Here is a 14,557-nt window from a genome sequence, read left to right on the forward strand (position 1 = left end):
TACCTCAAAACCAACTGCCTGCGATATTCTGTTCGTAGAGATCCAGATCTTCTTACATCTCAGGCTGGTTTTGTGGGTGCTCAGAGTGGTCTGGTAGATATCCAGCTCAATTCCGGGGCCCAGTTGAAATAGGGTCCCCTACTCCTCCGCCATCTTTCCCCTCCCTGAGTTATATTCTTTTATAAAAAATTGGTGATCTGGTAAGTAAAAGTTTTCTCTGAGTTCTGCTGGCTGCTCTAGCAAATTAATCAAACCCAAGGAAAAGGTTGTGGAAACCCCTGATTTATAGCCAGTCAGCCAGAAAGGAGTACAAGCAACAAGTGGGGCTTATAACTGGTGTCTGTAGATACTGTCAGAATTGAGTTGAATTGTAGGACAACCAGCTGGTGTCTAGAGAATTACTGGGTGCTGAGTGGGAACCCTCCCCCACCAAACACACTTTGAGTTAGCAAGATATATATAAATTCAAAGAGAACTAAACCATACTACTTTATTTATTTTATCATTTCACTTTATACAATTTTTCAAATATCTTGGTGTTTCTGCAGAATGTGACCAATTGAAATGCCCCAGGATTTCAGTACCAGAATGCAGAGAAGACCAATTCATGATTCAAGTTCAACAGGAAGAGCCTTGCTGTTTTTCTCCTCTCTGTGGTGAGTGTTCTGTGAGATAACTTTTTTGAACCAAAGGGAGAATGTAGGGAAAATCTCTTATTTGATATGAATTTCATGGGACTGATGGTAACCAATATTCTGCTGATATACTGATAGGAATCCAACTGAATAAGAACAGTTGAAAAGAAAGTACGGCATTTTAAATGACTCGACAATTATTACAGTTAGCATTACTTTCTCTTATTATATATATGGGCTATATATATCAGTCAAAACATGCTCAAGACAATATAATTAAATTTTTTTTTTTTTTTAATAAGGCTGGTACCAGTTGTTTTTAGAGAAAAATTTAGCCTTGGCTTTCCTTGAAGAACCAACTGAAATAATGGACTCTGCTAAGCCATTAGAGAACCACTTTAAAACTTCATTTTATATATCATGTGTGATGTTATGTGTGAGCATAGTGATGATGGAAGAGAATGGTAGAAATGAAATGAAAGGTGTCTGGGAAAAGACTATAGGGAGTCATATATTCTGTCTGATGAAATGGACATTGAAAATTAAAAAGTTCTCTATTTTCCATTTCAAGTGAATTTTCATATCAAAGACTGGTGATTAATGTAGGTTTCAGGTGTACCTATGGAAATCAAAACACATCTCTTTGTACCAGTTCAGGTTCTCTGAGTGCAGGTGGCAAAATGGATTGCTTAAGGCTAGTTTACACACAACCAATTACTGGAAGGCTTGGGGATCAAGATTTTGTAGGATCAAGATGAAGCAGAAAAACCAAGCCCTGGAAAGGAGAGAAACCAGCTACTCCAGGGGGCAGTCACTAAGGACTGAGTCAGCAACATCCATTTCCTGCCCTGGTGTGCCTCTGTTTATGATTCAGATGCCATAGAAAGAGATTCTGATTTGTCTAATGTGGGTTGTTCCTACACAGAGGCCTGCTGAGAGTCAGGCACCTTTATTAAGAGTCATTCCAAGACAGTATGGGTGGGACATTTTGCCAGGGTCTTTCAGAGAATTGTAATTGAAGTGAACAGCCCAAAAGAACAGGAGCCTACTCTATTAATATTCTTCCATAAATTGGAGTAATCAAGGGTAGCAAATTCAGAAAACTGAAGTAAATAAATCAATGACATTTTGATCCTAGGAAAAAGAAAGTTGCTCTAGAAATCTTAATGCTCTGTATTTCTGGTAAGATGGTGTTTTTCTTGGTCACTGTGCTCAGAAAGCATATAGCAATATACCTACTAGTACTATTTTCATGACCAAATGAGGAGATCTGTTAAAGCCTTATTTTCCCTTTTTCCTATTTTATTAAACATTATTTCATGTTGATTTTTATATGTCTGTAGTAATCCAAATTAATAATTAGCTTGTTTTTAGCTCAGTTGTGATTTCTGGCTTTTTGTTTTACCTTCAGTTTGTGAATCTTGCACCGAACCTATTCCACTATGTACTGATGGGGAATTTCTCACTGTGGATCTTAATACTACACATTTCTGTTGTCCACGATATTACTGTGGTGAGTATATCTTAACTAATTTAAAATATTTAGATTTATCCAATATTTAAAAAGCCCCATGAATCTTCATTGCACTGTTACATCAGACCTTCATTGAATTCTAGTATATAAAATATATATTAAGTATAGGTAATATTTTTATACATCTAAGAGCTCTTCTTGGATAATATCATTACCTTCCCAAAATAGATTACTATGACTTTTCTCATCATCCTAGAATTTCTAGCTTCCCAGGTGATTCCATACATTCTCTACTTCCTTTCTTTTATTGCACACCTGGCATTTCTCAGCGCTCTTCACCTGCTGAGCTGTCCTAGTTCTACTACTGTTGTACTTGCTTGGGAGTCATGTATTCCATCCCCACCGATACATGGCAAGTGAGTGGTGGGAGAAATATGAGTCCATGCACGACATCAGCAATGGCAGTGAATTAAATGGTAGGTAGTGAGGATGAGCTTTTACAAGAAGCTAACCTTTATCCGTGGAATTTTTTTCTATTTAGTTTGTGACCCAAATCTTTGTCCTGCACCACTACTCGACTGTGCAGAGGATATGAAGCTTGTCAAAGAAAATGTATCTGGTCAATGTTGTCCAACATGGCATTGTGGTAACTAATTTTCATACTTTGAAGTTTTATTACAGTACAGTGATATATTCTGACCAACATAAATATGTTGATTTTTGCCTTTTAGAATGTAGCTGTGAAAACCTTGTTATGCCAACTTGTGAAGTGGTAAGAACACATATTTTGATTGAATTGTCATATTATTTAAGTTAGTTTATTCTTCCTTTATCCCCCTTATTTCTGAGTTCTCGGAGTTAATGAAATTATCCTCATTAAATTATACTGAAGTTGATTAAAGTAACATGCTCTGGTATCAGGGAGCAGTAAACTCTTTTTATTTACTTGAGATAAGAAAAGGCAATCCATTATTTTTTTCACGGGTGACTGAATCTACTAGCCTTATATCTACTTCACTGGTCTTAAAATTAAGCAAAACATTGAAAAAAAGATTATCTCAATATTGAGAGGTGTCCCCAGTGATTCTTCAAGAAATTGTGCCAATGATGCTTCTATTGTGGAGAAGGAGGGGATATAAACATGTAACTGTTGGTATTTTCTTAAGAGTTATCTACGAACATTTTGTAAATAAGAAAGTTGAGGTCTAGAGAGAGCAAATGATTGACTGAGATCTTTAGGACTCAAACCAAGGGTTGTTTTATGTCTGTGTGTGCTTTTGTGTATTCCTTTATTCTTTCTACTCTGCCATAACTCCTTCATTTCCTTTAGAAACTATAGCCCAGACATAAGTCGAAATGAAAACAAAAGCAAGTTGAAACTGCCTTGTTTTTATTCCTGGCCTGGACTCTTCCTACCTGTGCTTCACTTTCCTCATCTGCAATATAAAAATAACAATACCTACATCATATCAATAAAATAAGTTAATATAAATTACTTAGATAGTACCTGATACATAGAAAGAGCTCAATAAGGATTAGCTAGAATTATTATGATAAAATAAACACAGTACTCAGAATGTTAACCACAAGGTACAGATCATCATGGAGAACTTTCTAGGGAAGTTAACCATCAAGAAAAGTTTGGAAGAAAGTGATAGTATAGAATAATGGATGAAAGGAGCTGAACTATTTTAGATAGAGGCTAGGTTGAACATGAATAAATGCACCAAAGTGTGAGGTAAGAAATGTATGCTGAAAGATAGCAACCTTTCTCATGCCTTGAGAAAAAGCATCCAACTCTTGGTTTTGGCTCAGATCATGATGAGCTCAGGGTCATGAGATCAAGCCCCCATGTTAGGCTCTACACTCAGTACGGAGTCTGCTTGGCATTTTTCCCTCTTCCTCCCCCTCCCACCCCTGCCCCTCTCCTTAGTTACACTTGTGCTCTCTCTCTAAAATAAATAAATAAATAAATAAATAAATAAATAAATAAATAAATATCTTTAAAAAAAGAAAAAAGAATCAAGTTAATTTTATTATTGATATCATATGAAAATTAAATGCACTCAGGAAAAGTTATTACTCAAAAATGCAATTCTTAAAACTTTAAACCTGGTACTACACTGAGAGGACCCTATATCGTTTCTGACAGGGCAATGCTTAAGATTGGTATGACAGCTATTTATTGACACCTAAAGGTTATACCGCATTTTCTGTGTGTCCACCCTATTGTAAGTTCTTTCCCTGAATTGACCCATTTATTTCTCCAACTAAACCTAAGAGGTAGGCAGTGTTATCATACCCATTTTAGAGATGAGGGAAGTGAGGAGAAGCCTGACTCAGTAACTTCCCTGAGGTCCCACAGCTAGCAGGCAGCAAAGCCAGATGTGCACAGAGCAGCCTTGTTCCTGAGTCTCTGCTTTTAGTCCCTCTACTATACTCTTCTGCTCCTGCTTTATATGCTGTTGCAGCCTTGCTCCATGCAAACATCAGAACCCTGGACCACCTCTATAGAGAAGATCAAGAATGTTTGCACCAACCAAAATTTCCGGGATTAGCATATATTCTCTTATCTCCAACTATCCACTAGAAGCCCAGATTCCAACAATATTTTCAAGTTATTAAAGACCATAAAGATCATCTTCTCTACTTTCACTCATTTAATAGATAAAGAAATTAAAGTTTAGAGAGATTAAGTGATCCATAATCATATTGTTTATTGTGAATTTTTTCTGTAGGCTTCTAATTAAATGACCACTGTGTTAATCAAAGCCTGTTTACTATCAAATATTTATTAAGCACCTGATATGTGTCTGGCTGTGTGGTAGGGAACTTACTAAATGTTATACTGCGTATATATTTTTATAGTTGTCATATAATAAGCTGTACAAGTCATATTTAATACTAATATCTTTCTAATAGGGAGAATTTACTGCAATAGACCGGAACTTTCAGAGTGACTGTGGATGTGTACAGTATCTCTGTGGTAACTATGTTTTATCTAGCTTTTAAATGACATGAATATTATTGGTATCTATTGTTCACTATTAATAAATTAAAAATGATTTTCTTTGAGTTGTATTACACATTTTAAGCCATTTTGCCAGTTTTTTATTATAAAAGTGCACTATTATTTTTCAGTTGCCTCTTTTGTAATATCTCTAAATGTTCTGACAAATATGTTAATGGGATAGAAAAATGAATGTCTTTTTCAGAGGCTTTGCAGAATTTTAAAGTTGATTCTTTGGTTCTTTTTAATATATATATTTAATATTTTAAAAATAAACATCTAAAAGGGAGACTTATTGTTCACTGTGCTATCATTATGGATGTTAACATTGTAAAACATAGAACTGATTTTTCTATAAATTAACAAATCTTCATATTATGTATTAGTGGGTTAATAAAAAGCCTTTTATTCAACAGCTTGAAACTTTTGCATTTTTATATGCAAGAAAGTTTAAATTCAGTTGTTGGCAAGGCACAAAGAGTTTCTGAGCTGAATCTTCATCACTAGCCTAGCCTAAATTAATACGCTTTTACTTTGTATCAACTACCTTCATCATTGAATACGATGTACAAGACTATATTTTGCATCACAACAAAATTGAAAATTTTCTCTCAAAAGAACCATTAAAAACCATAAAATGTTAGTGCCACCATGAAGAGCCCCACTACTGTTGATTTAGATATTGCTTCCATCTATATCTACTCCCCCAAATTGTCATGTTATGTTTCCAGAAGAGAGGATAACAAGTAGCTTGATGATAAGTCTAAAACTCTGGAATCTGCTATGAAGTATAGTTTTGAAGACAGTTCAAACAGTAAAGAGGAGTTGACTTTACAGATCACTTTCTTATTGTATGTTAAGGAATAAATGTGCTACATTCATTATTAAGTAAACTCTTGAGTTATTAACAAAATATAGAGGTAAAGATCTTCTTATTGGTTTTGGAAAAAAAATTGCACATCACAATGAAAACATAAATATAAGTAAAAGTTCCATTGATTGATTAATAAAAAACTCAAAATAGTACTTTTCATTGACTTTCTTTTCTTAGAAAAGGATGATGTGTGTGTATTTCAAGCAGCATCAGTATTGAATCCTGGCCAATCTATGATAAAGTATTTGGAAGGGGACTTCTGTTATACAGTGGAGTGTCTGGAAGAAAAAGATAACCATATAGGCTTTCACACTCTGAATTTTACAATGGTGAATTGCTCAAAAGAATGTGACATTGTAAGTATTCTTTGTAAGTCATTCCAGTGGAGAGTTAAATTAATCATAAAATGGCAGCTATAGAATTTTAACTAGTGAATACTGCCTAAGTTTGAAGTGTACACTTGAATAGTTCAATATTCTATTAATGTGTGATATATCTATACAATGCATATTTTCCTTTTCCTGTGTATGATCTTGAGCCTTATTATTTATTTATCTATATAGCTTGCTTGACCTGCTTGATGAATCTTGGCTGCTAGATGTAAAGGCTAATAGTTTTCTTCACTTTCTAATACAGCTATATAAAGTCAATTATTATTTGAAGTGCCTCAAATTCAACCTTTAAATTGCTTACAGGTGTTCTGAGAGAGCATATAGTAATATTGGGAAGCACTTCCAGAATGGATCCATTAAAAATATTGGTATTGTTGTGTGGCTAATTAAATGTACTATCATTACACCCAGCACCAGGTGTACATTCCATCTCCAAGTGATTATGATTGCTGTGGTACCTGCAAAAATGTATCCTGCAAATTTCAAATGGAAAATGGAACATCAGTTATATATGAGGTATGAATTCCTTAGTTCCTAAAATAGGTTCCTTGGAGGGTAGCTCTCTCTGCAATTTTCTGAAGATGATTTTATGTCAAATAAGTTTGAAAAATATCACACATGCACACACACACACACAAGAGTTCTACATACAATAAACACACTCATATACAGCACACAAGACACAGTTACATTTGTTACATTTTAAAGTTTCTGATAATTCCTGCTGTAAAGGAATATGTTTAAATCATTTCTGAAACTCATTTTAGTATAGATCCTCATTTTTTTCCCCAGATGTGAGGAAAATGGGCTTTGAGAATTGCTTATTCTAATTGTTAGACCAATGGAAAAAAACCATTATTTTGTTCACTCATTTAAAATGAAACATTTTCTTTTATTTTTTTTATTATGCTCAGTTAGCCACTGTGTGGTATATCATTAGTTTTTGATGTAGTGTTCAATGATTCATTAGTTGCATATAATCACATATGCTCATCACATCACGTGCCCTCCTTAACGCCCATCACTCTGTTACCCCATCCCTCTGCCCTCTTCTCTCTGAAACCCTCAGTTTGTGTCCTGGGGTCCATAGTCTCTATGGTTCATCTCCCTCTCTGATTTCTCCCCCCTCAGATTTCCCTCCCTTCCCCTATGGTCCTCCGTGTTATTGCTTATGTTCCACATATGAGTGAAACCATATGATAATTGTCTTTCTCTGCTTGACTTACTTCACTTAGCATAATCCGCTCCAGTTCACCCATGTCGATGTAAATAGTGGGTATTCATCTTTTCTGATGGCTGAATAATATTCCATTGTATATATGTACCATATCTTTTTTATCCATTCATCTGATAAAATCTTAAAAAACAAAGGTGGGGGGTGCCTGGATGGCTCAGTCAGTTGGGTGCCTGCCTTCCACTCAGATCATGATCCCAGAGTCTGGGGATCGAGCCCCACATTGGGCTCCCTGCTCAGTGGGGAATCTGCTTCTCCCTCTGCCCCTCACCCCTCTCGTGCTCTCTCTCTCTCAAATGAATAAATAAAATCTTTAAAAGAAATTTAAAAAATGAAGCATTTTAACAGAAATCTGAAACTCACAATGTTAACATTTTATTATTTCAGGTATTTAAGATTTCAGTGGGTAAATAAGATAAAAGACTTAGAATATTTTTTACAAAGAAGACTTCAAGAGTCAGTAATGCTGTATCACATCTTTCTACCAAAAATAATATAATAATTATTCAGAATGCTCCTATAGTCTCATAATAACTCCATATAGGTTTATGGACTGACCTACTCCTTCCCTAGAAAAGAGAAAGGGAACTTTCTATTTTTAGTGCAGTTATTAGTGATGTCATCAGATTTAGGAGTGTGACTAATTCTTTATAACTTACATTACCTGAAAGTTGTCCCAATTTATTTTTGCCATTCTTAAGTGTTTTCATTAATAGTTTAATTATCTAGAGGTCTTACTTCTTAATTACATGGGATTAGTCACATATCCCCAAAACAGATTTCTCCAATCCTGTGCATTTTATTAAATAAGAAAGATGAATAATTGTCTTCTTGTGCCATAACCTATGTTTCGCAGTTATGTGCAAACTAGTGTTACCAATTTAAATAGTGTTGTTGATACTGTTTGTTTTATCCTAGCAATATTTCTATTTTATAATATATTATTTTAAAGAAGGGGCTTTGAAAACAAAACCTTCTAAAATGATGAGGAAGACATAGGTGTCAGTGAGAGAAAAGGAATCAGAATTTACTCGAAAAAACACAGAAATTTGGGGCTTTTAGTAAAAGGGCAACATAAACTCTATAATCAATAAATCCAGGAACCATCTATTTATATGACTAGTATTCACAGTGATAGCCTGAAATGTAGATAAAAGACTAAATTATGTTCAGAAAATTTTTTGAGAACTCAACAAGTAATGCAATCAAGGTAAATATACATCAAGATGGTTAACTCCTGCTCTTTCAAAGATAAGCTTTAGTTATCTAGAAATCTAATTTCTGTGGAACAACTGATTTTTGATTTCAGATAAACAAGATTGTACTATTTGAACTGGATATTAACAGAATTACTATTTGAATTTGAATATTTTATTTTCTCTTATACCTGGACTTGGAGATCTTTTCTAATTAAGGTTCATAGAAGATCTAAGGATATTTGTAAGTTAAAATAGAATCTGGAGAAAAAGAAGTTCATCAAAATTCCTTACTGCACAAGGAATCTTTAAGCCAGAGTTTGGCTAGCATTTTATTTTTATTTTTTTATCTTTTTATTTTTTTTAAATATTTTATTTATTTATTTGAGAGAGAGAATGAGAGGGGGGAGGGTCAGAGGGAGAAGCAGACTCCCCACTGAGCAGGGAGCCCGATGCGGGACTCGATCCCAGGACTCCAGGATCATGACCTGAGCCGAAGGCAGTTGCTTAACCAACTGAGCCACCCAGGCGCCCTTTTTTTTTTTTTAAAGATTTTATTTATTTATTTGAGAGAGAGAATGAGATAGAGAGAGCATGAGAAGGGGGAGGGTCAGAGGGAGAAGCAGACTCCCCGCTGAGCAGGGAGCCCATGGCTAGCATTTTAAAATGTGGGTTAAAAAATAAGAATATAGATCGACAACTACAGCTCAATAATTATGTTATAATATGTCCAGCTGCTTTTATTTCTAAATAAGAATTCTGAAATCAGGAATGAAATAAACAGTTATTATGTTTAAAAATTTGTTAAAGGAATAGGAATATGTTTTAAAACAATGATAAGGAATATAAAACTAGAAGCAAAAGTCAATTATCACTGTCATCCAAAGATTTTGTAATTGTTTTGTTGATAAGGGAGTAGAAGGAAGAATAAACAAATCTCAAGAAAGGAGGCATATTAACTAATATGATTTGTTGTTTTATAATTAGTGAGGGAATATTAAAACAAGACCTTTGTCACTTGGGCAAATTGGATAATTAATCTTGTAGTAGAAACACATACCTATTTGTTTCTTTCCTCTCTATCGCTTTATTTCACTTTTACATCTCAGTTCTAGTATGAAACCAAATACACATGCACACACACCATCTATGTATTTTTAATCCTTTTAGATAAGTTTGGGGATATTTCCAGATGGACATTGTATGCCACAGGAACTTCTCTGCATCTTGGATAGGAAATATTCTACTTAAGAAACATATCAGATTTTAATAAGCAAAACAGTAACTTTCTCTTATTTTTAGGAGGGGAGTACCTGGCACTATAATTGTACCACATACGAATGTGTTAAGACTGATGAAGGGACAATGATTCTGAACTACAATATGGTCTGTCCCCCTTTTAATGAGACTGAATGCAAAATGGTTTGTACTTTATCATATCTAAGAAAATGTAGTATTACATATAATTTAGAAAATATGTTTTCGAAGGTCGTACATAAATACATTGTGGCTTATTTATTTGGTGCATGTTTTATTTTCATGTATACATAAAAGCTCATTATATTTCTTCAGTTTGCCATTTTGAGTTATAAATGGTGTTCCAAATAACTTTGATTCTCCCTGAACGGACATTGTGCTAGATCAAAGAATTATTGAAAAATCATTTGATCAGCAGACCTAGCCTCTCTTTCAGTATGAATTAATAATCAATTAGAAGTTGGCCAATTTTATTTCTTAAACACACAGCCAGATTTATGATGCCATTCCCTTTTTAATTCATGCTGGCCTAAATGAAATTTGTCTTAACTTCTCTGAGCACAGGCCATGGTGGAACCTGGCATATATCACAGCACTGCTGATCCTTTAGCTTAGATACCCCAATTCCTTATTCTCTCAGAGAAGAGTCCATCAGGAAAGTAGATTTTTGGAGCTGATAGATACTTTTTTCTTACAAGATCCTTCGTAGCTTTAACTATTTAGGAGATAGTAATCCCTAATGAAAAGTGAACTTTGTTCTATTGTGTAGGCAATGTTTTTCTTAAGTATGCAGAAATAGCATAGTCTCACTGATTTTTTTTTTTTCCCAAGATGTGCCCTTTTAGTGATGGTGGCTAGCTGGCTGGGTAGGTAGATATCGTATATAGTAAAGTAATAGAATTTCAGCTCTGGAAAGAATCTTAGGCATCATCTTATTTCCCAGATCCATTTTTATAGTATAAGTTCTGTTACTTGAATTGTAATTAGCAAGTTACCAAAAGCAATTAGTGGCTTACTGTAAGAATTCAAAAAGATAATCAATAAAATTTTCTTAATTTAGTCTTAGGCAAGAGTCATCCTGAAGTGGTGGATATTTTTGAATAAAATGATAAAGAAAAAGATACATCATTTTAAAAATCAGTTATATTCAGGAACTTAGTCTTGTCTCATAGAGTACTTTAGGTTATTTCAAGGAGTTGAAAAAAACATAATGGCCTCTATTTAGAGTACCTATTAGTACTTTGCTTTGGTAAGAATTTTTTTGGTGTTATTTAAAATGTTTTTAAATAAATAAATAAATAAGTAAAGTGTTCTTCTAAGTAAGTTAATCTTTTTGCACTTTGTTTTACTAGTGAATAACAAAAATTTAAACAAAATATCAGCTCCTAATTTTAAAAACAAATTCTCATTAGAAATGGTTAAATTTCTATCATTTTCCTTTAAAGGCTTTGTGATATTTAATAAAAATACTGAGAGTTAGTTTTCTATTTCTAGTCCAAGAGGAAATAACAAACACTGTGAGTTTTGACTTTATTCCTTCTCTCTTCCTAGAATGAAGGGATTGTAAAGCTTTATAATGAAGGCTGTTGCAAGATCTGTAAGTGAGGACATATTACATGCATTAATTTGATAGATTAGTTTTAATTGCTCATGGTGATTATGATTTTTCTCATAAAATTCAGATCTTATGATGCAAGGAGGGAAGCACATTTTATAATGTTATTATTTAAATGTTTGTCATGTGGTTAATTATTTTATAATTTAGTCTTCTGGAATATGAATAAAGTATTTTTAATTTAGATGAATATTAACCTAAATATCAGAAATTTCTTTATTGTTGTATTTCCCAAAAGGTTTTGCATAGGATTTTAATAGGTTTTAAGTTAAAAAAGTCTCTAGTCAAATTTGCTTGGAACATGATGGGCTATACAAAGTTAGCCCATCTCAAAGATGAGAATGGCATTGTGACTTCAGTAAGGACCTTGGATTCTGTAACTCCATGTTGATTATTAAACAAGTAAGTACATCTTGTTATCCGAGAGCAGGCAGGGGAAGATCTATACAACTGACCATAATCCTGCTATTTATTGCCTGCCACACATCGGCACTATTATGCCCCCTGAAGACTGTATTGCAACCAAACTTCACAACAGTTCTGGGAGGTAGATGGGGAGGTAAGTATGGTTTCCCCTCCAGATAAGGAAATAAAGCTTCAGAAAAGTTGATTGCACTAATCAGTAATGGACTCAGGCCTGTCCAGTGCCCAGGCCCAGGACCTTTCACTTCTGCCAAGCTCTCTGAAGTTGCAGAAAAATACCAACCTACCTCAGTTTCTCCCATCTGACATGTACGGACTTGTGAAATAGTTTCTGCTTCGGTATCACAGAATCCTTGTCTGCAGACTTTGCTTCTGGGTGACTGGGCTATCTTGGAGAGACTGGATGTTGGATATGCCTCTTGGTACTAATAAGTTCAGCCAACTAACATAAATTTATGCTGTCCCAGTTATATTCATTGTACAAATTAACTAATCAAACTGATTTCTATGAAGTGCCTGCCATGTATCAGGCACTCTTTTAGGCACTGGGACTATGATAGTGAATGATGCAATACCTGCATGCCTAGTGCATATTAGGAAGAAGGGGGAGAAACAATGAACACATAAATATATTGTGCCAGGTAGAGATGAGTGATATAAAGAAAAATAGTACAGAATAAAAGGGATGGAGAGTGGGGAGCTGGGTTGCTAATTTAAGTGAGTGGTTAGAGAATGCCTCTATAAGGAGGTATCATCTGGGTAGAGAATGAATGTCTTTGGAAATCCAGCCAGGAAGAATAAAAAGTATTGAAAGCAGAGGAAATAGCAAAGTTTGGCTAAGCACAGGGATGAAGGTGACAGAAAGAAGAGGGTAGGTACCTTATAGGTCACATTAAAGATGATTTCATTATTAACTAATCTTTCTTACATGAGAATAGAAAGGCTAATAAAGTAACTAACCACTGAGTTAAAGCACCATAAGGAACACACCAGCCTGCCCTCCATCACCAATTCTGAACCTCCGACCAGGCTATAGGTGGGAGGCCAGGGAAAGGAGAAGGAACAAGCCTAGGATTCTGAGGAGGAGCCACGAATGAGATGGAGGAAAACCAAAGGGGGTGTTTTGGAAGCCAAGTGTGGAAACTGTATCAAGGAGGAGAGAGTGATAGACTGGGCCAAATGCTGCTGAGAAATTAAGTAGGATGAGAACTAGCTGTGACCTCCGAAGTTAGCACTTTGAAGGTCAAGAGTGACCTTGAGAAGGACAGTTTAATTTCAGGCAACCTCTGCTACTCATCTCTGCTTCAACCGCAGTAGTTTAACTTTTAGATACTTTACATGTTGGAATTTCATATAAGCACTTAAAAATTTTGTGGCTAAACTAGTTTGGAAACTGGAGATCTAATTTCAGTCTTTTGCAAACAAGGAAACTCAGCAGAATGATTTCGGTGACTTTGCTAAAGTAACAAAGCAAGTTAGTGTCAGAGTGAAGTAAGAACCTTGGTCTTTTTGCATCCTGATTCAGGGGTTATTTACATCCACTATCCTATAGCATTAAATATATATTAGCTGTATTATCAAGTGGTCATCCATCACACGCACAGAGGCATATTAATGTATCATTAATTAATACAAAGTATTTTAATGTGAAGTCATAAGAGATCATTTCAGAGCCATAAATACAAACTATAATTTGACTCATCCATACATTTCAAAATGGTTAATAAATAATTCAATTACATTTATGTATGATTTCATCTTAACATCTATTAAGATAAAGTGGTTTTAAATCTGTTTTTAATTCTAAGATTTATGTATATATGTATAAATGCCTAATTATGTACATGTATATTTACTTCTACATACAATGTTTCATTATAAAAATAATTTAATATTTTTAGAATTTTAAACATTTTATCTCTCTATATGATACAAACATTGCATGTGTAGAATGTTTTGATTTATGATTATGATAACTATTCTAGGACAATAAGGTAAAGAGATAAGTATAATGCTAAAAATATGAGAAAATCTACTTAGAAAGTGAAAATAAATATCGAACGTAAAATATATGAAGGAAATTTTAAGTATACCTTAATATAGACTATATTTTATATAAATATATACATTATTTTATTTTAAATATAGGCATATGTTTAATTGAATTAAGAAACAATCTGAGGGGGGCGCCTGGGTGGCTCAGTTGGTTAAGCGACTGCCTTCGGCTCAGGTCATGATCCTGGAGTCCCGGGATCGAGTCCCACATCGGGCTCCCTGCTCAGCTCGGAGTCTGCTTCTCCCTCTGACTCTCCTCCCTCTCATGCTCTGTCTCTCATTCTCTCTCTCGCAAATAAAAAAAAAAAAAAAACTTAAAAAAAACTTAAAAAAAAAAAAAAAGAAACAATCTGACATGGGCCTTCTGATGAATAAATACATTCTATATTTTA

The 14,557-nt window shown here is 34.3% G+C and overlaps 1 protein-coding gene across 1 annotated transcript in view; it reads left to right on the plus strand.

The window, feature by feature from the left end:
* Nucleotides 1-14,557, plus strand: part of OTOGL (otogelin like) — a 128,949-nt gene that overhangs the window by 111,964 nt on the left and 2,428 nt on the right. The window contains 10 exon segments of the mRNA XM_081818977.1: nucleotides 549-656; nucleotides 2,047-2,148; nucleotides 2,651-2,755; nucleotides 2,841-2,881; nucleotides 5,032-5,095; nucleotides 6,171-6,349; nucleotides 6,797-6,901; nucleotides 10,118-10,237; nucleotides 11,624-11,669; nucleotides 11,948-12,045. Of these exon segments, the coding sequence (XP_081675103.1) occupies nucleotides 549-656; nucleotides 2,047-2,148; nucleotides 2,651-2,755; nucleotides 2,841-2,881; nucleotides 5,032-5,095; nucleotides 6,171-6,349; nucleotides 6,797-6,901; nucleotides 10,118-10,237; nucleotides 11,624-11,669; nucleotides 11,948-12,045 (968 nt within the window).

The sequence above is a fragment of the Leptonychotes weddellii genome, chromosome 5 (genome assembly GCF_054177405.1).
Source record: "Leptonychotes weddellii isolate Sample4059 chromosome 5, ASM5417740v2, whole genome shotgun sequence".
Lineage (NCBI taxonomy): Eukaryota > Metazoa > Chordata > Mammalia > Carnivora > Phocidae > Leptonychotes > Leptonychotes weddellii.